Source organism: Oncorhynchus nerka, linkage group LG14 (assembly GCF_034236695.1).
Source record: "Oncorhynchus nerka isolate Pitt River linkage group LG14, Oner_Uvic_2.0, whole genome shotgun sequence".
Classification (NCBI taxonomy): Eukaryota; Metazoa; Chordata; class Actinopteri; order Salmoniformes; family Salmonidae; genus Oncorhynchus; species Oncorhynchus nerka.
Window position 1 is genome coordinate 35,237,259 of NC_088409.1, and position 26,908 is coordinate 35,264,166.

Here is a 26,908-nt window from a genome sequence, read left to right on the forward strand (position 1 = left end):
ATGGAGGCATATAGCCTACATGGAGGTTTTTTAGGCATATAGCCTACATGGAGTTTTTAGGCATATAGCCTACATGGACAGCCTACATGGAGGGTTTTTTAGGTATATAGCCATGGAGGGTTTTTTAGGAGCCTACATGGAGTTTTTTTTTTTTATGGACAGTTTTTTAGGTATATAGCCTACTTGGAGTTTTTTTAGGCATATAAACTACATGGAGGGTTTTTTAGGCATATAGCCTACATGGAGGGGTTTTTAGGCATATAGCCTACATGGAGGTTTTTTTATGCACATCCTAAAAAATGAGAGGAGCTGGATAAAATAATGTACAATAGGCTACATAGATAAAAAGTGGATGATCCCAAACTAGATTTATTTCAAAGCGGTGTCACGAGCCATATCCTTTATGATAGTCTTGGCTACTTGGTGAATGCAATGGGCAGGACAAATAAAACTACCTTCATTGAGAGGAGGCTATGCTTGTTTTTTAATCAAATGAAACTAAATGGGTTTACGGGAACAAAAGTCACATCTCCGACACTGATCCTCAACACGGGGGCCCCTCAGGGGTGCGTGCTTAGTCCTCTCCTGTACTCAAATCAAATAAAATGTTTCTGGTCACATACACATGGTTAGCAGATGATAATGCGAGTGTAGCAAAATGCTTGTGCTTATAGTTCAGACCATGCAGTAATATCTAACAAGTAATCTAACAATACTCCCTGATCACCCACGAATGCATGGCCAAGCACAACTCTAACACCATCATTAAGTTTGCTGCCAACACAACAGTTGTAGGCCTGATCACTGACAATGATGAGACAGCCTATAGGGAGGAGGTCAGGGACCTGGCAGTGTGGTGCCAGGACAACAACCTCTCCCCTCAACGTGAGCAAGACAAAAGGAGATGATCGTGGACTACAGGAAAAAGAGGGTCGGACACATCCCCCATTCACATCGATGGGGCTGTAGTGGAGCAGGTCGAGAGTTTCAAGGTCCTTGGTGTCCACATCACCAACAAACTATCATGGTCCAAACACACCAAGAAAGTTGTGAAGAGGGCATGACAACGGATTTTCCCCCTCAGGAGTCTGAAAAGATTTGTCATGGGTCCCCAGATCGTCAAAAAGTTCAACAGCTGCACCATCAAGAGCATCCTGATCGGTTGCATCACCACGTGGAACGGCAACTGCTCGGCCTCCGACCGTAAGGTGCTACAGAGGGTAGTGCGTACAGCACAGTACATCAGTGGGGCCAAACTTCCTGCCATTCAGGACCTATATACTAGGCGGTGTCAGATGAAGGCCCAAAACCCCCAAAATGTTGAAGTCATAGATTGTTCTCTCTGCTACTGCATGGCAAGCGGTACCTGAGCGCCAAGTCTGGGTCCAAAAGGCTCCTTCTACCCCCAAGCCATAAGACTGCTGAACAACTAAACAAATAGCCACCTGGACAATTTGCATTGACCCCCCCCTTTGTTTTTACAACGCTGCTACTCACTGTTTATTATCTATGAACAGTCACTTTACCCCTACCTCGACTAACCTGTACCCATGCTCATTGACTTCAGTTTTTATTTTTTAACTTTAGTTTATTTAGTAAATATTTTCTTAACTCTATTTTACCATCACAGTAAGGTCTATTTGGCGCATGTGACAAATAAAATTTGATATCTTGCATTCCATGTGCATATGGGCACTGTGCGTCATGGCTGGATAGGCTGCGCCTCCGCTCTCAAAATCCATGCCATAACCAATCGTGTTACCGCTAAGTCCAGCTTTTGGTTGATTTTAAATATCCTCACCAGCGTTACCTGAAATTGGCCCTTTGGCGCACGTTTTTAAAGACACACCTCAGACATTGCCACCCCTTCCATCTCAGTGCAAGTGAGCTCATATAAGACAGCTAAATGACCAATCCTGGTGCAAAAGGGTTAGAAAACAGAAAAGTGCCAGCTTTAACGGGTCGAAACTGCAAAAGAGCGTGTGTTTGACAACTGCACTGGCTGAACACCAGCAGAAAATAGAGCCCACAATGTTCATGTCCCAGGACAAACTAGCTAGCAACAGTTTAGCTAACTAAATTGTCCATGAATGTTTCATGTGTGTTTAGAACTGACACGAAATTAATATAATTGATTCACAGTTGATTTTGGTATTTTAACCTACGTGTCATGAACCCATCTGGTGGGGATAGATAAAATCAACATGATGGCGCACGCATGGCTGATGTAGTCAGCATGTTAGCAACCATGAACCTCTATCTGTGTGTGGTGTTAGGGAGGAGTGACTAAAAACTTCAATATGACCCGACTAAATTTCACATAGAAATATGAAGTATATATATGTCATTGAAAGCCAGTCTAAGAAGCTGTACATCTGTTCTATGTGCGCTATTTCTATGCTACCTGTTTAAGTATCCTTTACTTTTGCTTTTGTACACCAGCTTAAAACAGCTGAAAATACAATATTTTTGGTTATTGAAAATATATTTCACAGCGGGTAAGATGGTACAATGATTCTCTACACTGCCTGTTTGGCAAATAAAATGAAATTAGGCAAACTATTAGAATTTTTGCTACCAGGAAAGGGCGGCGTGATCTCTTCATATTGCACCTTTAATTATACTATACACCCTGTTTCTTTCACAACTTAAAATCCCAATACCATCTTTAGAAGACAACAAAACAATTCTCATCGTTCCAGTGCGAACTACATGGGGAAAGTGTGAAATACTTTGTGAGATGAGGACTTCACTCACTCGCTATTTTGGATGTTAACCGAACTGGACACCAAGCTAAATAACTAAAACAGAATCAATATCAAACCATGCCTGTATAAACACTGGAAATGACACATTTATGTAAGGAACTTTTCAATATAACCAATTAACACTCTGGCTGCAACTGAAAAGACACCCTATTTCCTATATAATGTAGTGCACTATGTTTGACCAGGGCCAGCACATGGCTCGGTCAAAAGTAGTGAACTAAACTCAGCAAAAAATGAAATGTCCTCTCACTGTCAACTGTGTTTATTTTCAGCAAACTTAACATGTGTAAATATTTGTATGAACATAACAAGATTCAACAACTGAGACATAAATTGAACAAGTTTCACAGACATGTGACTAACACAAATGGAATAATGTGTCCCTGAACAAAGGGATGGGGGAGGGGGGGGGTCAAAATCAAAAGTAACAGTCAGTATCTGGTGTGGCCACCACCTGCATTAAGTACTGCAGTGCATCTCCTCTTCGTGGACTGCACCAGATTTGCCAGTTCTCGCTGTGAGATGTTACCCCACTCTTCCACAAAGGCACCTGCAAGTTTCCGGACATTGCTGGGTGGAATGACCCTAGCCCTCACCCTCCAATCCAACAGTTCCCAAATGCACAGCGTTGAGATTGCCTGTAATGACAACAAGCTCAGTCCGATGATGCTGTGACACACCGCCCCAGACCATGACGGACCCTCCACCTCCAAATCGATCCCGCTCCAGAGTACAGGCCTTTGTGTAACGCTCATTAGTTTGACAATAAACGCGAATCCGACCATCACCCCTGGTGAGACAAAACCACGACTCGTCAGTGAAGAGCACTTTTTTCCAGTCCTATCTGGTCCAGCGACGGTGGGTTTATGCCCATAGGCGACGTTGTTGCCAGTGATGTCTGGTGAGGACCTGCCATACAACAGGCTTACAAGCCCTCCGTCCAGCCTCTCTCAGCCTATTGCGGACAGTCTGAGCACTGATGGAGGGATTGTTCGTTCCTGGTGTAACCCAGTTGTTGTTGCCATCCTGTACCTGTCCTGCAGGTGTGATGTTCGGATGTACCGATCCTGTACAGGTGTTGTTACACATGGTCTGCCACGGCGAGGACGATCTGTCCGTTCTGCCCCCTTGTGGCGCTGTCTTAGGCATCTCACAGTACGGACATTGCAATGTATTGCCCTGGCCACATCTGCAGTCCTCATGCCTCCTTGCAGAATGCCTAAGGCACGTTCACGCAGATGATAAGGGACCCTGGGCATCTTTCTTTTGGTGTTTTTCAAAGTCAGTAGAAAGGCCTTTTTAGTGTCCTAAGTGTTCATAACTGTGACCTTAATTGCCTACCGCCTGTAAGCTGTTAGTGTCTTAATGACCGTTCCACAGGTGCATGTTCATTAATTGTTTATGGGTCATTGAACAAGCATGGGAAACAGTGTTTAAACCCTTTACAATCTGTGAAGTTGTATCTTTGAAAGACAGGGTCCTGAAAAAGGGATATTTCTTTTTTTGCTGAGTTTATATAGGGAATAGGTTAATATACCAATCACTATAGCAGACTGTCACTGTCGATGACCTATCTTTTAGAACTGCCAAATCAAGAACTACTGTGATTGATTTGTAGTCTTATCCGATTTGTAACAGATGGGCTTTTACAACATACCATGTTGATGAATAAAGTGTCTTGAAAAGGCAGGCAGAGAAAGGCACTGCTGTTGATATCAGAAGCCAAACAGTTGGACTAGGAGACACCAATGATAACCACCACATTTACAGCCTGTAACATGGGCAATAACAACATCTTAAAAGTACAAGCCCAACAATAAAGGTCTACAGTATTTATAACTTGGTGTGCAGTACTTAAGAATACTTAAGAGTGGCAGTGTTAAATTAGGTGTTACTTATATTTTTTCGCAGGAGATAAAAGTCTGTCTCTTCGGACAGAAAGCCAACTCCTATTTTAGCTTGTTGGGAACATAAGCACAGTCAATATCCACCGCATACTGTTACAGTCTGTAGCTCCAACACTAATGCAGGCAGCACAGCCATTCATCCAGACTAGTTCAGCAGTAGCAGCACACTGCATTGATTCTTACTGAGTACCATTTGCTAACATCTCATCCATGGACTATTTCTTTTTAGCTTTACCTCCTCATTTCAGCACCAATACAACCTGTTTCGGCACCAATACAGCCTGTTTCAGCACCAATACAGCCTGTTTCAGCACCAATACAGCCTGTTTCAGCACCAATACAGCCTGTTTCAGCACCAATACAGCCTGTTTCAGCACCAATACAACCTGTTTCAGCACTAATACAGCCTGTTTCAGCACCAATACAACCTGTTTCAGCACTAATACAGCCTGTTTCAGCACCAATACAGCCTGTTTCAGCACCAATACAGCCTGTTTCAGCACTGTTTCCTTATTGGACGGTAATTTACTGCCTGTTGATGGGAATCATTAATTAACAATTATAATTATTAAATGTGTATTGCCTAACTGTTAGAGTCTAACAGTTAGACAATCTAATATTAGGAGGACACGCACACCACACACACACACACACACACACACACACACACACACACACATACATACAGTATGTTACAGACATCCTGGTGACTGGTAGTGGTCACCTTGTCTGACTGAGAGGACAAACTGACTCAAGAAGGACAGACAGACAGAGCTGACTAATGGTGCCATAGAAAGACACACATGACCAAAACTCTACCCTGTGGTGGAACATCAGACTGGATCCAGACAGACCCGTGGAACAGCAGTGTGTAGCCTACCATCACATTAATGCTTGCTAGGTCAGCTATAACCTGGCCCACATACAAGTAAATGCATAAAAAAATATATATAGAGACAACATTTTCTAATCAAGGGATTAATCAAGCCAATTCAATTCCCAATAAACTGATGTCAAAACTGATAGAATCCAAAACAAGGTGAAATGTGAGTCACAAAACAAGAAAAGGAGTCAGTGTGCGCAATCAAACAGGAATGAATATAAATTATACGTTCTGCAAATGGTTTAATCATCCAGAATGTAGTATCAGAAGGACTATCGCTCCAGTGGCTTACAATGCAGCCTGTCTGATGAAGCCTGGATATGTGCATATGGGATGACAGTTGCCATAGCGACTTTGTCTTTACCACCCTAATGGCATGCATTGTGTGTGCCACTGCTGTGCCGTTGTTCATCATTCAGATGCCTAATTTTACAGCCATTACAACTGACAGCTAGGACAGACATTCTCCCAGTCAGAGGCAGAGGACACAGAACAGCAGTGGAGACCGTGACTCCAATTCAAGCCAAGTGTGTTGATTTTTAATCTGAGGGTATCCTGCTATTGACACACTTGTTGAATTATGCAAGAGAACATGACAACAACAGTAATTCATGAGGCAGTCTAGACAGCGCAGGTGAGAGCAGGTAAGGTAGACAGAGCAAGTGTTTGGTGGTTACAGCCCCCCCTTTATGTTAATTTAAAGATATATGCAAATACACAGTGTATTTCTGCAAATTAGGCACCTATCATTTTCTTTATTAAAAAAAAACTATAAATTACCTGAATTCCCACCAAAATCATTATTTGTCTGTGGCAGTAAAGTGTTGTATGTGCTATAACTCAGTCAATATCTGATGGATTATAACAATGTAAAAAGTTGGGCGTATCTTCATCCATTGCCCAACTGTTGCATCTATTAGAATTGTTTAAAAAAACGTTAAAACATTTGGATAACCATTGCTACTTAAACATTTGAACTAGGGGCCGATGCATATGGTGATTCATTACATCCCTTATAGGAACCATATGGGCCACATACATTGGTATTGAAGAAGCTAACAGAACAGTGCATTGCCATGACTACTACATCTCCAATAAGCATGGTGCTATAGTAAGATAGTGGAGCTGCAGTACATGCGTTGACATTTGACTGCTGCTCCTCAGAGTTGTTATTGTGACAGAGTGGGTGGTGACAGTGCTGATGACTGACCTCTCCTCTCCCTCTCTCACATACATACAGATGTGAAAAGCCTGAAACAGTGGGCCCATTCTGCCCCCCCCCCCACCACCACCACACCAGTGTGAATAATGCTATCAATAGGAGTGATTGTGAGGATCGAGTCCCCCACTGACTGACTCATCTATTTCTAGTAATCAATTCACCACACACACGCACACACGCACACACACACACACACACACACACACACACACACACACACACACACACACACACACACACACACACACACACACACACACACACACACACACACACACACACACACACACACACACACACACACACAGTCTTGTACAGCTAACCTTCTGGGGACACACAATTCAGTCCCATTCAAAATCCTACTTTCCCTAACCCCTAACCCCTAAACTCTTACCCTAACTTTAACCTTAATTTGGGGTTCCCGAGTGGCGCAGCGGTTCGAGACCCTGGTTCGATCCCGGGCTGCATTGGGAGTCCCAAAGGGAGGTGCACAATTGGCCCAGTGTCTCCCAGGTTGGAGGGTGCGGGGTAGGCCCGTCATTATAAATAAGAACTTGTTCTTAACTGACTTGTCTCGTTAAATAAAGGTAAATTAAATTAAAATGAACCCCAACCGTAACCCAAAAACCTAACCCTAGCTCCTAAAACTAACCTTAGCTCTGCCTTTCATGTTCTCCCACCCTCTCCACACCGGCCTGATGTACAATATAGAAACAGGGCAGAAAGTTGCAATAGGCCCGTGCAACCCACACACACGCACACGCACACACACACACACACACACACACACACACACACACACACACACACACACACACAACCTTCTGCAGCGCATCACAGTGCATCCTACAGTCATTAGGAGTCCTTACCTCACACTGTGGTGAAGTACCACACAACTAGAACATGTCATTAGTCATTAACTTCAGACACATTAAAATGTCTCCCACCGTTGATGTAGGGTTGTTCCACCTCAAAAAGCACAATAAAGAGGATTTCGACACCTATCATCTTAGAATGTTCTGAAATTGTTTCTGTTCTTAGAAACGGATAAGACTAGCATTCCTGCAACAATATTTTGTTGAAATATAATTTTATCCCTGTCTTACTCATTGTTAGATTTTGGGGTCCAAATTGGATGTTATGTACTATATTTATTGAATATTATATGAATCCTATCATTTTAAAAGGCCAATTTAGGTGCAATTCAATTAGCTTAATTTCTCATAAATCAAATTATATTTCAACAAAATAACGTTGCAGGAATGCTAATCTTATCTGTTTCTTAATACATAAACGATTTCAGAACAATCTGGGATGGTGGGTGTCATGGCTTGCTGAAATTACATGGAACAACAATGTAGTCCATTCCATTCACTCTACTTCCTGGAGTTCAAACAAACACCATTTTTAATTGGCTGAAGGTCAGCCAATAGGTGTGCCAATATCAGAATGAGAAGGCAAATATTGAGGTTTATTTTTATGTCTAAAACAAGAGAGATTACAATATTTGATAAAGGGACCAAGCCTCCCTTTTCTTTTCTGTAGGCACCAGGCAGAGGATTATAAACGTATCTATCTGGTGAGAACGGATGGAAACAGTAGCTGTCCGTCCCCAGGCCCAGTGCAGCACAGCACAGCGTGGAAGATCAGTTTAAGATAAAGCTGCTTCTCAATCACTGGGAAAGTTTCCATGCATCTACGTCTCTGTGTGCGCATGTGTGTGTGTGTGTGTACGTCTCTGTGTGCGCACGTGTGTGTGTGTGTGTGTGTGTACGTCTCTGTGTGCGCACGTGTGTGTGTGTGCGTGTGTGTGCGTGTGTGTGTGTGTGTGTACATCTCTGTGTGCGCACGTGTGTGTGTGTACGTCTCTGTGTGCGCACGTGTGTGTGTGTGTGTGTGTACGTGTGTGTGTGTGTGTGTGTGGGTGTGTGTGTGCGTGCGTGCGTGCGTGTGTGTGTGCGTGTGTGTGTGTGTGTGTGGGTGTGTGTGTACGTGTGTGTGTGTGTGTGCATGTGTGTGTGTGTGTGTGTGTGTGTGTGTGTGTGTGTGTGCGTGCGTGCGTGCGTGCGTGTGTGTGTGTGTGTGCGTGTGTGTGTGTGTGTGTGTGAGGGATGGAGGCAGCCATGCCACACAACCTTAAACACTCTCTAAGGGCGGCGTTGCAGCATGTCATGACTGGAAACTTCACACAACCGCTGGCATGGGTCCCTCCATCCCTCACAATATTATCTGGGATCCCTCCAGAGAGAAAGAGAGAGCGTATAGAGAGAGAGAGAATGAGGATAGAGGGAGAAACAGAGAGAGAGAGAAGGAGAGAGCGTATAGAGAGAGAGAACGAGGAAAGAGGGAGAAACAGAGAGAGAGAAGGAGAGAGCGAGAGAGACAAGGGGGGTGCGTGCTGCTGTGTGAGTGAGATTTAACGAGCATATTTTCCCTGAATCCAATGTTTATCCACTGTAACACCCCCCCCCTCTCTCTAACATCAGTCCATGACAAACTGTCTTTGCTTTTACAAATATCTAGTCCTGTCCTGCCATTGTACACTTTTCATGCAACTGGCTTGTCAAATCACCTGTGGCACAGAGAGACAATTAGGTCTGTTCTGAGGGGAGGTGGTGAGAGCGGATGAGAGGTGGGGGTAGGGGCTGTTCTGAATGTCACCTGTATAAAATGTGCCAAATGCAACAGCAACACCAGCGATAACAGAAAGCATTGGGAGCACGCACGCAATTACTGCTGAATCAAAGCATCAGAGCTTAAAAGAGAGAAAATATTTGGTTGAGAAAAATGTCCCTGGATGCTGAACCATGTCATCAAACAAGGTGGAAATCAATGTGCTGGCTAAATGATAGATGACCACCAGTTTTCCCTCCCTCCCTCCCTCCCTCCCTCCCTCCCTCCCTCCCTCCCTCCCTCCCTCCCTCTCTCCTCTCCTCTCCTCTCCTCTCCTCTCCTCTCCTCTCCTCTCCTCTCTGTGGCCAGGCTGATCGAGCTCCACAGCATTCTGCCACACATGCAGTGTTACCAGGGAGAGAAGAGAAGAAAGAGAGAAACCTGTCTGACTGAACCTGGATTTGAGGGTCATTTCAAGAACACTACCAGCCAGAGCAGCAGCAGAGACAGACTCCATTTTCAGATCATCCGGATACGGGTCTGTCTGTCTCTGTCTCACTCTCACACACAGCAGAGATGGCAAATGAATAGCAATGACAACACCAGGTGGAAGGTCATTCGTAAACAGTGGTGGAATGCTCGCTGCTAAGCACCACGCAGAATGAACTGAATTACATATAGACTACACATTCTGACTGAGTGTCTCGCTCTCTCGGTTCTCCTCTGGCCAAAAACGTACATACGTACACAACTACAATCCTCTCTCTTCCTTTACATCCAAATGCAGAATGGAGCAGGATTGATATACATGTCTAATCTATTATAATATATTTCCATCATACGGTAGAGAGGCAATAGCTCTGGCTGGTCATACACAGTCCCCCTTTACGTAAACAGACATTGAACGATGCACATGTGCAACTGTAAAATACTAAACGCTTCGTTCTCTCCCTCCACACACACACACACACACACACACACACACACACACACACACACACACACACACACACACACACACACACACACACACACACACACACACACACACACACACACACACACTCCTAACGATGTGAGCCAGCATGGCCAGGTTCCTTTTCATAACACAACATAATAACACAGCACCACAACAGCAGCTATCAGACTAAGGCAACAGCCAGTAGACACACAGAGCAGCACAGCAGCAGCAGCAGGAGCAGTAAAAAGCATTAAAACACCCAGACAGAGTCTCTCTGTTTACTTACAGCATACTCAATGGTTCCTTTGGGTCTCTGGAACGACATGCGTCTGCTGCCATCCTTCTTCTCTTGACTCTTCTTCTGGCCGGTATCTGAAAGCAAGCGAGGCAAGGTACGCATTACGTTCATGTTCCTCTCTCTCCCCAGCTTGCCTTGTCACAAGCCGCCGTTTCCCAGCCACACGGGTAGACAGCTCATTCGTCAACAGTGAGTGTGCGAGCCAGTCAGCCTGCGATGTGAGCGGAGTGGAGCCTCTTTCTCTCTCCCTCTCCTCACAAGCTCTCGCTGCTCTAGCTGTCTCTCCTCCTCTCTCACTCTCCTACTCTCTCTTGTTCCCTCTCTCTCTCTCTCTCTGTAGCCCTCCACCACGCAGCACAATGACATGCGTTGATTCCAGTTCACCTTGCCTTCTGCTGCTGGCTCTCCTCTCACAGCAGACACACAGCACCTTGACCTCCATGAGGAACTGAGGAGAGGAGGAGGGGATGGAGCTGGGAGGATTGGGAGGGAGATAGGAGAGAGAGGGGGCTGAAGGCAGGAGACAGGATCTGTGAACTTGGACGAGGGGTGGAGCTGGAGCTGGGGGAGACAGGAGCGGGTCGTGACTCGGGTATTCTATGGGGTATAGGACTGGGGCTTGGGGTATAGGGCTGGATCTGAAATCACAGGGATGGGGCTGGAAGAGAGCAGAGGCCGAGGGCTGGGGGTAGAAGGCTTACGGTACAGTACAGAGCACATCCTCTCTCTCAGTCGGCTAGGTTTCCCCCATTATGTTCAGTATGCAGGCTATGCAGCAGATCAGATCAGAAGCCTAACACGTCCTTAACTTCTTCTGTTTTTGTCACCGAGCAGCTCGGGCTGAAACACATGAGTCATTCGACATGCAGCCATTCTATTTCTGGGGCTCAGGACTCACTGCACTGAAGAGGGGGAGAGGAAGAGGAGCTGCTTCCGGTGGAGCTGTAGCCATGACTTCACTCAGTATTCACCATGATAAGCAATGTAGTAGGTTTAATGTTTGCAGTCTGTCAAATGCATCATAAAGCCTGAGATAGCTTTGGCGATCAGACGGTATGGTGTCTCTGCTGTCTGGTTTGGTTTATTTGACACCCCACTACACTACACTACAGTTGTATAACAGCACTGTATCTGACATGAAACTCTGTTACATATTGTTTCAGGTCATAGACATAACACTAATGTGATACCGAAACACTGACGTGGCGGTATGAGGGCTAAGTCAAGACCAAGAATAAATACCACCTGATTCTAAAACCAATATGAGAAAGAAAGAGAGCAGGGAGAGAGAGAGAGAGGGGGGGGGAGGGAGGAGGAAGAGAGAGCTACAGAGAGAGCTACAGAGAGAGAGCTACAGAGAGCGAGAGAGAGAGAGAGGGTAGGGGAGGGGAGGGAGAGCTACAGAGAGAGAGAGAGAGGGAGGGAGGAGAAGAAAGAGAGAGTTACAGAGAGAGAGCTACAGAGAGAGAGCTGCAGAGAGAGCAGAAAGAAAGATACAGCGAGAGAGAGAGAGAGAGAGAGAGAGAGAGAGAGAGAGAGAGAGAGAGAGGGAGTTGGGAGGGGGAGAAGGAAGAGAGAGCTACAGAGAGAGAGAGAGAGAGAGAGAGAGGGGGGAGGAGAAGAAAGAGAGAGCTACAGAGAGAGAGCTGCAGAGAGAGCAGAAAGAAAGATACAGTGAGAGAGAGAAAGAGAGAAAGAGAGAGGGGAGGAGGAAGAGAGAGCTACAGAGATAGAGAGGGAGAGAGAGAGAGGGAGGGGGGAGGAGGAAGAGAGAGCTACACAGAGAGAGAGAGAGAGAGAGAGAGAGAGAGAGAGAGAGAGAGGGAGGGAGAGGAGAGGAGAGGGGAGGGGGAGGAGGAAGAGAGAGAGCTACAGAGAGAGAGCTACAGAGAGAGCAGAAAGAGAGATACGTTAGACAGAGACCAAGTTGAGAGATACATTAGAGAGAGACCAGAAAGAGAGGTAGGGGGGAGACTCAGAGCTCCATTCACAGCAGCAGGGTGTTAGTGAGGGAGAGAATCGTCTAAATTTGAACCTCAACATGGACTGTGATGATGTGCCATCAGAAACACAGCTATTTCTTCACACTGGGAGCAGAGCACAACCACAACGTTAAACAACAAAGATCATCAGATCTCAGTGGGTCTACACCACAGGAACACATGTTAACCCCTCTTACCCCTTTACAGAGAACCTGTTCACTTCTAGTAAACAGCCTGCCAGATAAACTCTGCTCTTTTCTGCTAGAGCAAGAAAGAACATCCTGTACACAATGTTATCCACTAACAAAAATGGACATTTACAATGAATTTACCAAAATTAGATCTATAGGAGACAATTGATTAAACACTGTCATCACAAATGAAGTTACTCTGTTAATCAAATGTTCTGTTTGTGTGAAACGTTGTTGCACACTAAACAACAGCATTGAATAAGTATATGTTTTAATTGTGCAGTGCACACTGCGAATACAAGCGTTGTGTTTTAGAGTATGGTGCGAGATGGCAACTAAGTGAGATGAAAGTCCCAAATAATGTGAGCGACTGTCCCTTTGGGCCACAGCAAGTCTCATTAAAGGATTATCTCTGCACAAACAGTGGGTTGTGTAACACCAGATTTCACAGATGTGTGTCAAGGTCATGTTATCTCATTTCATTAGCATCTTTCTCTATCCAAAAGAAGCAGAACTCAAGCAACAGCTATACCACCACAGCTGATACACTGTTGCTCTTCATTTCATGAATGGACTTGCGACAGCAGACATCCCACTTTAAATCTTTGTCATACTTCTGGCTTATTCTTATTCTTAAGCACACTATCTCCTCTTACACTGTTTCAGCTGTTCAACCTTTAAAACGTACACAACCGGTCTGGGATAGTTTTTCATTTATTTAAAACTTCAACAATGCCTCATTGTCTACTGAACTTCTGTATTACAGTTGTCATACTATATACTGAGGTATTTTAGTAGGAGAGTTCATATACTGAGGTATTTTAGTAGGAGAGTTCATATACTGAGGTATTGTAGTATGATAGTTCGTATACTGAGGTATTGGAGTAGGAGAGTTCGTATACTGAGGTATTTTAGTAGGAGAGTTCGTATACTGAGGTATTCTAGTAGGAGAGTTCGTATACTGAGGTATTTTATTAGGAGAGTCCGTACACTGAGGTATTCTAGTAGGAGAGTGTATACAAGTATAGTCGTGTGAGTGGACTTATTTATGATGAAATGTGTGATCTAACTGCCCCACAAATCAAATCACATTTTATTGGTCACATACACATACTTAGCAGATGCTATCGCAGGTGTAGAGAAATGCTTGTGTTCCTAGTTCCAACAGTGCAGCAATATCTAACAATTCACAACAATACACACAATCTAAAAGTAAAATAATGGAATGAAGAAATATGTAAATATTAGGATGAGCAATGTCGGAGTGACATTGACGAAAATACAGGAGAATACAGTATATACATATGAAATGAGTAAAACAGTATGTAAACATGATTAAAGGGACTAGTGTTCCATTATTAAAGTGACCAGTGGTTCCATGTCTATGTTTATAGGGCAGCAGCCTCTAAGGCGCATGGTTGTGTAACCAGGTGGAAGCCGGCTAGTGATGGCTATTTAACAGTCAGATGGCCTTGAGATAGAGACTGAAAAACAGCTTCTCGGTCCCAGTTTTGATGCACCTGTACTGACCTCGCCTTCTTGATGATAGTGGGGTGAACAGGCTATGGCTCGGGTGGTTGATGTCCTTGATGATCTTTTTGTCCTTCCTGTGACATCGGGCGCTGTAGGTGTCATGGAGAGCAGGCAGTGTGTTCCCGGTGATGAGTTGGGCAGACCACATCACACTCTGGAGAGCCCTGCAGTTGCGGGCGGTGCAGTTGCCGTACCAGGCAGTGATACAGCCCAACAGGATGCTCTCAATTGTGCATCTGTAAAAGTTTGTGAGGGTTTTAGCGGCAAAGCCAAATTTCTTCTTCACCACACTGTCTGTGTGGATGGTCCATTTCAGATTCTCAGTGATGTGTTCGCCATGGAACTTAAAGCTTTTCACCTTCTCTAAATGTGATCCGGTCTATGTGGATGGGGGCGTGCTCCCTCTGCTGTCTCCCGAAGTCTACGATCAGCTGCTTGGTTTTGTTGACGTTGAGGGAGAGGTTATTTTCCTGGCACTACTCCGCCAGGGTCCTTACCTCCCTAGTGGCTGTCTCATAATTGTTGGTAATGAGGCCTACAGCTGTTGTTAGTGTCTTCTATCAAAGTAATCAGACCAATTATTTTACTAAATGTTACTTTGTCTATGTTTAACTGCTTCACTTAAGTAAAACAATTTAAACTTCTCCCACTACTACAAAAATACTGTTAAAGAGTTAAAGCAAGTCCCATAATTTTTCTTCATGGAATATTACAATCTAGTTCAACAACATTATCTTTGGCATTTGAAATAAAAACACAACACTGGTGCTGAGCAGTGTGTGAGTCCGGTCTTGTGACTTACTGATAGGAAGGCTGTATATTTACAAAACAATGGAGGATGGAGAGGTGAAGTGAGGGGGTGGAGAGGAGAGGTGAGGGGAGGTGAGGGGGTTGAGAGGTGGGGTGGGGAGGTGGAGGAGGGGAGGGATGGGTGAGGGGAGAGGTGAGGGGGTTGAGAGGGGAGGGAGGGGGTGGAGAGGTGAGGTGAGGGGTGGAGAGGAGAGGTGAGGGGTGGAGAGGAGAGGTGAGATGAGGGGGTGGAGAGGTGAGGGGTGGAGAGGTGAGGTGAGGGGTGGAGAGGAGAGGTAAGGGGGTGGAGAGGTGAGGTGAGTGGGTGGAGAGAGGTGAGGGGGTGGAGAGGAGAGGTGAGGGGTTGGAGAGGTGAGTTGAGGGAGAGGTATGGTGAGGGGTTAGAGAGGGAGGGAGATGGTGGGGTGAGGGGGTGGAGAGGAGAGGTGAGGGGTGGAGAGGAGAGGTGAGGGGTGGAGAGCTGAGGTGAGGGGTGGAGAGCTGAGGTGAGGGGTGGAGAGGTGAGGGGTTGGAGAGGTGAGGGTTGAGAGGAGAGGGGTGGAGAGGGGAGGGAGGGGGTGGAGAAAAGAGGTGAGTGGGTGGAGAGGAGAGGAGAGATGAGGGGGTGGAGAGGAGAGGTGAGAGGGTGGAGAGGAGAGGTGAGGGGGTGGAGAGGGGAGAGAAGGGTCCTACTCACAGTATACTGCCATTCATGTTATTTAGCTAGGTAAGTCATGTAGCTGCTCAGGACAGGGTGTTGAGGGGTGGAGGGCACCGACTGGTAAAACTTTACATTCAGTTAACTTCAGTTCTTATACCTGTGTAGTAACACTGTAATTACACCAGTCACAACATGTTGATACATAGTACCTTACAACAACAACCTCCTCCTCAGACAGGTTCTGTATGACAGGCCCATTGAAACCCACAAGGAGGCAAACGTATAACTTACTCCATATACAGTATACAATTGAAGTCGGAAGTTTACATACACTTAGGTTGGAGTCATTAAAACTCGTTTTTCAACCACTCCACAAATGTCTTGTTTACAAACTATAGTTTTGGCAAGTCGGTTAGGACATCTACTTTGTGCATGACACAAGACATTTTTCCAACAATTGTTTACAGACAGATTATTTAATTTATAATTCACTGTATCACAATTCTAGTGGGTCGGAAGTTTACATACACTAAATTGACTGTTCCTTTAAACAGCTTGGAAAATTCCAGAAAATGGTGTCATAGCTTTAGAAGCTTCTGATAGGCTAATTGACATCATTTGAGTCAATTGGAGGCGTACCTGTGGATGTATTTCAAGGCCTACCTTCAAACTCAGTGCCTCCTTGCTTGACACCATGGGAAAATCAAAAGAAATCACCCAAGACCTCAGAAAAAAACAAGTAGACCTCCACAAGTCTGGGTCATCCTTGCGAGCAATTTCCAAACACCGGAAGGTACCACGTTCATCTGTACAAACAATAGTACGCAAGTATAAACATGATGGAATCATGCAGCCGCCATACCGCTCAGGAAGGAGACGTGTTCTGTCTCCTAGAGATGAACGCACTTTGGTGCAAAAAGTGCAAATCAATCCCAGAACAACAGCAAAGGACCTTCTGAAGATGCTGGAGGAAACAGGTACAAAAGTAACTATATCCACAGTAAACAAGTCCTATATGGACATAACCTGAAAGGCCGCTCAGCAAGGAAGAAGCCACTGCTCCAAAACCGGCATAAAAAAGCCAGACTACGGTTTGCAACTGACTTTTTGGAGAAATGTCCTCTGGTCTGATGAAACAAAAATAGAACTGTTTGGCCATAATGACCATCGTTATGTTAGGAGGAAAAAGGGGGAGGCTTGCAAGCCAAAGAACACCCTCCCAAACGTGAAGCGCAGGGGTGGCAGCATCATGTTGTGGGGGTGCTTTGCTGCAGGAGGGACTGGTGCACTTCATAAAATAGATGGCAACATGAGATATATTGAAGCAACATCTCAAGACATCAGTTAGGAAGTTAAAGCTTGGTCGCAAATGTGTCTTCCAAATGGACAATGACCCCAAGCATACTTCGAAAGTTGTGGCAAAATGGCTTCTTCTCTAGGGTAGGGGGCAGCATTTGGAATTTTGGATGAAAAGCATGCCCAAATTAAACTACCTGCTACTCGGGCCCAGAATATATGATAGGCATATAACTAGATTTGGATATAAAACACTCTAAAGTTTCCAAAACTGTTAAAATAGTGTCTGTTAGTATAACAGAACTGATTTGGCAGGCGAAAACCTGAGAAAAATCCATTCAGGAAGTAGTTTAAAAAACAAGTTTTGTAGTTTTCTATTCAATGCCATTACAGTATCCATTGACTTAGGACTCAAATTGCAATTCCTATGCCTGCCACTAGATGTCAACAGTCTTTAGAAATTGTTTCAGGCTTGTATTCTGAAAAATGAGGGAGTAAGAGCAGTCTGAATGAGTGGACCCTGCCGTGTCACAGACCTTTTTCATGCGCACGACCGAGAGAGTGCCTTTCTTGTTTACCTTTTATATTGACAACGTTACGGTCCGGTTGAAATATTATCGATTATTTAGGCTTTAAACAACCTGAGGATTGAATATAAACATCGTTTGACATGTTTCTATGAACTTTACGGATACAATTTGGATTTTTTGTCTGCCTGTTTTGACTGAGCCTGTGGATTACTGACTGAGCCTGTGGATTAAACAAAAAACTGAGGTTTTTGGATATAAAGAGACTTTATCGAACAAAAGGAACATTTATTGAGTAAATTAATGTCTTCTGAGTGCAACCATATGAAGATCATCAAAGGTAAGGGACTAATTTGATCTCTATTTCTGACTTGTGTAACTCTTCTACTTAGCTGGTTACTGTTTGTAATGTAATTTGTCTGCTGGGCTATGTTCTCAAATAATCGTAAGGTATGCTTTCGCCCCAAAGCATTTTTTAAATCTGACACCGTGGTTGGATTCATAAGAAGTTAATCTTTAAACCTATGTAAAACATGTTTTGTTTTCTGAATTTTTATAATGAGTATTTGTGTATATGAATTTGACGCTCTGCAATCTCACTGGATGTTGGCCAGGTATGACGCTAGCGTACCACATACCCTAGAGAGGTTAAGGACAACAAAGTCAAGGCATTGGAGTGGCCATCACAAAGCCCTGACCTCAATCCCATTGAAAATGTGTGGGCAGAACTGAAAAAGCTTTTTCGAGCAAGGAAGCCTATAAACCTGACTCAGTTACACCAGCTCAGTCAGGAGGAATGGGCCAAAATTTACCCAACTTATTGTGGGAAGCTTGTGGAAGGGTACCTGAAATGTTTGACCCAAGTTAAACAATTTAAAGGCAATGCTACCAAATACTAATTGAGTGTATGTAAACTTCTGACCCACTGGGAATGTGAATAAATAAATAAAAGCTGAAATAAATAATTCTCTCTACTATTATTCTGACATTTTGTCACGCCCTGACCTTAGTTATCTTTGTTTTCTTTATTATGTTGGTTTGGTCAGGGTGTGACGAGGGTGATATATGTGTTTTTGTCTTGTCTAGGGGTTTTTCTGGTCTAGGGGTTTATATGTCTATGGTGGCCTGGATTGGTCTCAATGGCATAAATGTTGTGGATCGTAATGTTTTACTTCATAATCCTTGACTATCGGACAACCATTTTATTACGTTTACAATTGCAACAAATAATCTGCTCAGACCCCAACCAAGGAACATCAAAAGTCGTGCTATAAATTCACAGACAACACAAAGATTCCTTGATGTCCTTCCAGACTCCCTCTGTCTACCCAAGGACACCAGAGGACAAAAATCAGTTCACCACCTAACTGAGGAACTCAATTTAACCTTGCGCAATACCCTAGATGCAGTTGCACCCCTAAAAACTAAAACATTTCTCATAAGAAAGTAGCTCCCTGGTACACAGAAAATACCCGAGCTCTGAAGCAAGCTTCCAGAAAATTGGAACGGAAATGGCGCCACACCAAACTGGAAGTCTTCCGACTAGCTTGGAAAGACAGTACCGTGCAGTATCGAAGAGCCCTTAGAGCTTGATCATCCTATTTTTCCAACTTAATTGAGGAAAATAAGAACAATCCGAAATTCCTTTTTGATACTGTCGCAAAGCTAACTAAAAAGCAGCATTCCCCAAGAGAGGATGGCTTTCACTTCAGCAGTAATAAATTCATGAACTTCAATGAGGAAAAGATCATGATTATTAGAAAGCAAATTACGGACTCCTCTTTAAATCTGCGTATTCCTTCAAAGCTCAGTTGTCCTGAGTCTGCACAACTCTGCCAGGACCTAGGATCAAGAGAGACACTCAAGTGTTGTAGTACTATATCTCTTGACACAATGATGAAAATAATCATGGCCTCTAAACCTTCAAGCTGCATACTGGACCCTATTCCAACTAAACTTCTGAAAGAGCTGCTTCAAGTGCTTGGCCCTCCTATGTTGAACATAATAAACGGCTCTCTATCCACCGGATGTGTACCAAACTCACTAAAAGTGGCAGTAATAAAGCCTCTCTTGAAAAAGCCAAACCTTGACCCAGAAAATATAAAAAACTATCGGCCTATATCGAATCTTCCATTCCTCTCAATTATTTTTGAAAAGGCTGTTGCGCAGCAACTCACTGCCTTCCCGAAGACAAAAAATGTATACGAAATGCTTCAGTCTGATTTTAGACCCCATCATAGCACTGAGACTGCACTTGTGAAGGTGGTAAATGACCTTTTAATGGCATCAGTCCGAGGCTCTGCATCTGTCCTCGTGCTCCTAGACCTTAGTGCTGCTTTTGATACCATCGATCACCACATTCTTTTGGAGAGATTGGAAACCCAAATTGGTCTACACGGACAAGTTCTGGCCTGGTTTAGATCTTATCTGTCGGAAATATATCAGTTTGTCTCTGTGAATGGTTTGTCCTCTGACAAATCAACTGTAAATGTCGGTGTTCCTCAAGGTTCCGTTTTAGGACCACTATTGTTTTCACTATATATTTTACCTCTTGGGGATGTCATTCGAAAACATAATGTTAACTTTCACTGCTATGCGGATGACACACAGCTGTACAAGCCCCAAAATTGCCCTCGCTAGAAGCATGTGTTTCAGACTTAAGGAAGTGGATGGCTGTAAACTTTCTACTTTTCAACTCGGACAAAACAGAGATGCTTGTTCTAGGTCCCAAGAAACAAAGAGATCTTCTGTTGAATCTGACAATCAATCGTAATGGTTGCACAGTCGTCTCAAATAAAACTGTGAAGGACCTCGGCGTTACTCTGGACCCTGATCTCTCTTTTGAAGAACATATCAAGACTGTTTCAAGGACAGCTTTTTTCCATCTACGTAACAAAAATCAGAAACTTTCTGTCCAAAAATGATGCAGAAAAATGAATCCATGCTTTTGTCACTTCTAGGTTAGACTACTGCAATGCTCTCCTTTCCGGCTACCCGGATAAAGCACTAAATAAACTTCAGTTAGTGCTAAATAAGGCTGCTAGAATCCTGACTAGAACCAAAGAATTTGATCATATTACTCCAGTGCTATCCTCCCTACACTGGCTTCCTGTCAAGGCAAGGGCTGATTTCAAGATTTTACTGCTAACCTACAAAGTATTACATGGGCTTGCTCCTACCTATCTTTCTGTTTTGGTCCTGCCGTACATACCTACACGTACGCTACGGTCACAAGACGCAGGCCTCCTAATTGTCCCTAGAATTTCTAAGCAAACAGCTGGAGGCAGGGCTTTGTCCTATAGAGCTCAATTTTTATGGAATGGTCTGCCTTCCCATGTGAGAGACGCAGACTCGGTCTCAACCTTTAAGTCTTTACTGAAGACTCGTCTTCAATAAATCTTCTCCTTTCCCCCTTCTGATGACCAGGTGGTGAATCGCATCTCTGCATGTCTGGCAGACATATCAGTGTGGATGACGGATCACCACCTCAAGCTGAACCTCGGCAAGACGGAGCTGCTCTTCCTCCCGGGGAAGGACTGCCCGTTCCATGATCTCGCCATCACGGTTGACGACTCCATTGTGTCCTCCTCCCAGAGCGCTAAGAACCTTGGCGTGATCCTGGACAACACCCTGTCGTTCTCAACTAACATCAAGGCGGTGGCCCGTTCTTGTAGGTTCATGCTCTACAACATCCGCAGAGTACGACCCTGCCTCACACAGGAAGCAGCGCAGGTCCTAATCCAGGCACTTGTCATCTCCCGTCTGGATTACTGCAACTCGCTGTTGGCTGGGCTCCCTGCCTGTGCCATTAAACCCCTACAACTCATCCAGAACGCCGCAGCCCGTCTGGTGTTCAACCTTCCCAAGTTCTCTCACGTCACCCCGCTCCTCCGCTCTCTCCACTGGCTTCCAGTTGAAGCTCGCATCCGCTACAAGACCATGGTGCTTGCCTACGGAGCTGTGAGGGGAACGGCACCTCAGTACCTCCAGGCTCTGATCAGGCCCTACACCCAAACAAGGGCACTGCGTTCATCCACCTCTGGCCTGCTCGCCTCCCTACCACTGAGGAAGTACAGTTCCCGCGCAGCCCAGTCAAAACTGTTCGCTGCTCTGGCCCCCCAATGGTGGAACAAACTCCCTCACGACGCCAGGACAGCGGAGTCAATCACCACCTTCCGGAGACACCTGAAACCCCACCTCTTTCAGGAATACCTAGGATAGGATAAAGTAATCCTTCTCACCCCCTCCCCCCTTAAAAGATTTAGATGCACTATTGTAAAGTGGCTGTTCCACTGGATGTCTTAAGGTGAACGCACCAATTTGTAAGTCGCTCTGGATAAGAGCGTCTGCTAAATGACTTAAATGTAATGTAAATGTAAATGTAATGTCTCTTCAGGGGGTCATATGATTGAGTGTAGTCTGGCCCAGGAGTGTGAAGGTGAACAGAAAGGCTCTGGAGCAACGAACCGCCCTTGCTGTCTCTGCCTGGCCGGTTCCCCTCTTTCTACTGGGATTCTCTGCCTCTAACCCTATTACAGGGGCTGAGTCACTGGCTTACTGGTGCTCTTTCATGACGTCCCTAGGAGGGGTGCGTCACTTGAGTGGGTTGAGTCACTGATGTGATCTTCCTGTCTGGGTTGGCGCCCCCCCTTGGGTTGTGCCGTGGAGGAGATCTTTGTGGGCTATACTCGGCCTTGTCTCAGGATGGTAAGTTGGTGGTTGAAGATATCCCTCTAGTGGTGTGGGGGCTGTGCTTTGGCAAAGTGGGTGGGGTTATATCCTTCCTGTTTGGCCCTGTCCGGGGGTGTCATCGGATGAGGCCACAGTGTCTCCTGACGCCTCCTGTCTCAGCCTCCAGTATTTATGCTGCAGTAGTTTACGTGTCGGGGGGCTAGGGTCAGTTTGTTATATCTGGAGTACTTCTCCTGTCCTATCCGGTGTCCTGTGTGAATTTAAGTATGTTCTCTCTTTCTCTCTTTCTTTCTCTCTCTCGGAGGACCTGAACCCTAGGACCATGCCTCAGGACTACCTGACATGATGACTCCTTACTGTCCCCAGTCCACCTGGCCGTGCTGCTGCTCCAGTTTCAACTGTTCTGCCTGTTCTGCCTTATTATTATTTGACCATGCTGGTCATTTATGAACATTTGAACATCTTGGCCATGTTCTGTTATAATCTCCACCCGGCACAGCCAGAAGAGGACTGGCCACCCCACATAGCCTGGTTCCTCTCTAGGTTTCTTCCTAGGTTTTGGCCTTTCTATGGAGTTTTTCCTAGCCACCGTGCTTCTACACCTGCATTGCTTGCTGTTTGGGGTTTTAGGCTGAGTTTCTGTACAGCACTTTGAGATGTCATCTGATGTATGAAGGGCTATATAAATAAATTTGATTTGATTTATCGTTGTCTCTGATTGGGAACCATATTTAGGTAGCCATATTCCTTGGTTTCTCTGTGGGTTATTGTCTATGGTTAGTTGCCTGTGTATGCACTCGTTGTATATAGTGTCTTGTTGTTTTGTATAGTTTGTTTAAGTATTCTTTGTTTTCATTAAAGAAGAATGTATTCTAATCACGCTGCGCTTTGGTCTCCTCTATACGACGAACGTGACACATTTCACATTGTTAAAATAAAGTGGTGATCCTAACTAACCTAGGACAGGGAATTTTTACTGGGATTAAATGTCAGGAATTGTGAAAAACTGAGTACAATGTATTTGGCTAAAGTGTATGTAAACTTCGTACTTCAACTGTATATAAGGTGAGACATGGCCTTGACTTCCCTGACTCTTAACGGGGCGATAACAGCACGGCAGCCATTGTAATGAATATGCATTGGCTTAGTGAGCTGTCAAACTACACACAGGAAGCACACAGCGACAGCCCACATCACTTGGCTAACACCCTCTCGCCCACTCTTTCTTTCTCCCTATTTCTCTCCTTCTGCATTATGCAGTCAGTTTTCCCCTGCATTCAGCACCATCACCGCCACCACCCAGTACAACCAAATGTTGCTGGAGCAGCACTTTGTGTTGTGTCAGGAAAGGGAGGAGAGGGGAGCAGAGCAGTCCCTCCCTTCATCCTGCCTCTGCCCCGTCATTAACACTGGTTCCAGGTCAATAAATCAAACCCTGATGCTGTCACAGGCTCAGTGAGTGTCACCCCATCCAGACTGTCTCATTAGCACTCACTCCAGGGCGACTAATCACACCATGATCTCTCCATCGGCTCCTGGGTTATTGCCTTGTGTGAAATGTTCAGTTGGTAAATCAAGTTACTATTTATTTATTTATTTATCGGTTAAAAAAAAGGCATGTTTTTCTGTCTCCCGAATACAGTAGCTAGATTATATATACAGTATTTAGCAATTTTTTTAAATGAAATAATTAAGAGAATATTTCTAACATTTTAACATACATTTAGATATCACATGTATAATTTTTATTAAATCTTTAGATACATAGAAATGTGAGGAAGGAATATACACAAAAACCTTAATAACTATATAATAACAATGTTCTTGATACCTGGGGCTTGGGCTTATGAACATTCCACAGTAATACTGTATGTATAGTCACTGAAAAGGCCCCTGGTCTGCTGGTTGGTCAAGGACCAGAGGACCCCAGTAACCTAAATCAAATCAAATCAAATGTATTTATATAGCCCATCTTAGATCAGCTGATATCTCAAAGTGCTGTACAGAAACCTAGCCTAAAACCCCAAACAGCAAGCAATGCAGGTGTAGAAGCTTGGTGGCTTGGAAAAACTCCCTAGAAAGGCCAAAACCTAGGAAGAAACCTAGAGAGGAACCAGGCTATGAGGGGTGGCCAGTCCTCTTCTGGCTGTGCCGGGTGGAGATTATAACAGAACATGGCCAAGATGTTCAAATGTTCATAAATGACCAGCATGATGAAATAATAATAACCTACTCTAGACTCCCCAGACCAAAGCTATATCCCCACCAATAACCATACTAGCATACTGCTCAGAATTAAGCAATGTATTTGACATGCACTCTACATAAGTAGGCTACTGTAGAATGCATGTGGACACTGGAACATAACCCTTTATGCCTGTGGATCAATGCTGTAGGAGAAGGAGCTCACCTGTTGATCCTATGGCTCTCTTCATTTCTGACTGCTGCATCTCCAACAACAAGCAACCTCTCAGGTTACAGCCTGAATCAATACCCTGAGGTGAGGAGAAGTGATGAGCTCAGCTAAAAGGAGAACCACAAACTCTGCAGTATCTCTCTCTACTGATCCTCAGTGAGCCAATGTCACTCAGCAGCCAGCCAGTCCTTGGTCAGAAGAAAGTAAGTATCACAAATCGACCACCTCTCCCAAGTCTGCTATCTCCACTGGACTCACCACCACCCTAGCTGAAATCTACCAACTGTACGACATCATCAACCCTCCAACCACAGTCAGCTAAGCTCCCTGTCCAACCACAGCAGTCCACAGAGATCACAGGGGGGAAATCCGTCTTTAAAAGTACCTGTGTGACTAAATATCACACAGGAATGAGAGTTGACAATTTGATGAACCATTTCCCGGGCAGCAAACACCACCCAGACTATTCCATCTCAAATCTCTGACGGCTTTAATGCTAAATCTTTATTGTATACTCTCACCTCACTAAAGCACGCTTTGGCACAACATATTGAAATGGATTGGGTTGTTGCTCAGGTTCATAGGTATTCTGGGTAAACAGTGAACACATCTTTCATTATGATTGAGAGGACATTGACAATATGCTTGATATGAGTGTTGCTTAGTCAAACAGTCACAGCAGATATTGAGAGGAGGGTCGGTCAGACATTGACCTAACCAGGCTTCGGTTGCTGGCCCGTCAGTTTACCATTAACTCTAAAAAAGACAAAAAACGTATTCCGCTGCCACTGCAACCTCAGCAGAAATCAGTGCGATCCCCCTTTAACATGTCGGGTCAGATGGATGCATCGCTGCAAATGTTGCTTTTCATTGTTGTGAAGGTGTCTACTGTTAGTATCTACAGTTGAAGTCGGAAGTTTACATACACCTTATACACCAAGTACATTTAAACTCAGTTTTTCACAATTCCTGACATTTAATCCTAGTAAAGATTTCCTCTTAGGTCAGTTAGGATCACCACTTTATTTTAAGAATGTGAAATGTCAGAATAATAGTAGAGAGAATGATTTATTTCAGATTTTATTTATTTCATCACGTTCCCAGTGGGTCAGAAGTTTGCATACACTCAATTAGTATTTGGTAGCATTGCCTTTAAATTGTTTAACTTGGGTCAAACGTTTCAGGTAGCCTTCCACAAGCTTCCCACAATAAGTTGGGTGAATTTTGGCCCATTCCTCCTGACTGAGCTGGTGTAACTGAGTCAGGTTTGTAGGCCTCCTTGATCACACATGCTTTTTCAGTTATGCCCACAAATGTTCTATAGGATTGAGGTCAGGGCTTTGTGGATGGCCACTCCAATACCTTGACTTTGTTGTCCTTAAGCCATTTTGCCACAACTTTGGAAGTATGCTTGGGGTCATTGTCCATTTGGAAGACACATTTGTGACCAAGCTGTAACTTCCTGACTGATGTCTTGAGATGTTGCATCAATATATCCACATAGTTTTCCTTTCTCATGATTCCATCTATTTTATGAAGTGCACCAGTCCCTCCTGCAGCAAAGTACCCCCACAACATGATGCTGCCACCCTCGTGCTTCACGTTTGGGATGGTGTTCTCTGGCTAGCAAGCCTCCCCCTTTTTCCTCCAAACATAACGATGGTCATTTTGGCCAAACAGTTCTATTTTTGTTTCATCAGAACAGAGGACATTTCTCCAAAAAGTATGATATTTGTCCTCATGTGCAGTTGCTACCGTAGTCTGGCTTTTTTATGGCGGTTTTTGAGCAGTGGCTTCTTCCTTGCTGAGCGGCCTTTCAGGTTATGTCGATGTCGGACTCGTTTTACTGTAGCCAATACAAACTCTGTACTGTAGCCTAAAGCACTGCTGCACATGAGGTCAAAGGTCATTACGCCTGTTTGCATCAAAGTATCATTGCTCACGACGCCATTCAATCACCCTTATAAAGCATCTGTCACGCCTTCATAATGCATTTCTTTTGTTGATTTCTGAAATAATCATTGAATTAATCACTGCTTGTTGGGTTATTGTGAGGACACTTTGGGGCTAAACCAGTGAAGCATTACAAATCTTCAATCGGATTTGCTATCTGTACATGCCTAACCAGCGAGGCTCAAAATAAATATGGAAATATTTTTGCCCTAAATG

At 44.4% G+C, this 26,908-nt stretch overlaps 1 protein-coding gene across 11 annotated transcripts in view; it reads right to left on the reverse strand.

Moving 5' to 3' along the window:
• Positions 1-26,908, reverse strand: part of LOC115140936 (oxidation resistance protein 1-like) — a 231,135-nt gene that overhangs the window by 53,363 nt on the left and 150,864 nt on the right. For 6 of the 11 annotated variants that reach the window (XM_029679436.2, XM_029679435.2, XM_029679438.2 and 3 more), the window contains one exon: positions 10,641-10,726. In XM_029679436.2, coding sequence (XP_029535296.2) covers positions 10,641-10,726 — 86 coding nt within the window. Of the gene's footprint in view, positions 1-10,640; positions 10,727-14,355; positions 14,595-26,908 lie in introns of all 11 variants that reach the window. The other 5 variants (XM_065028024.1, XM_065028022.1, XM_065028020.1 and 2 more) reach the window with 1 other exon arrangement.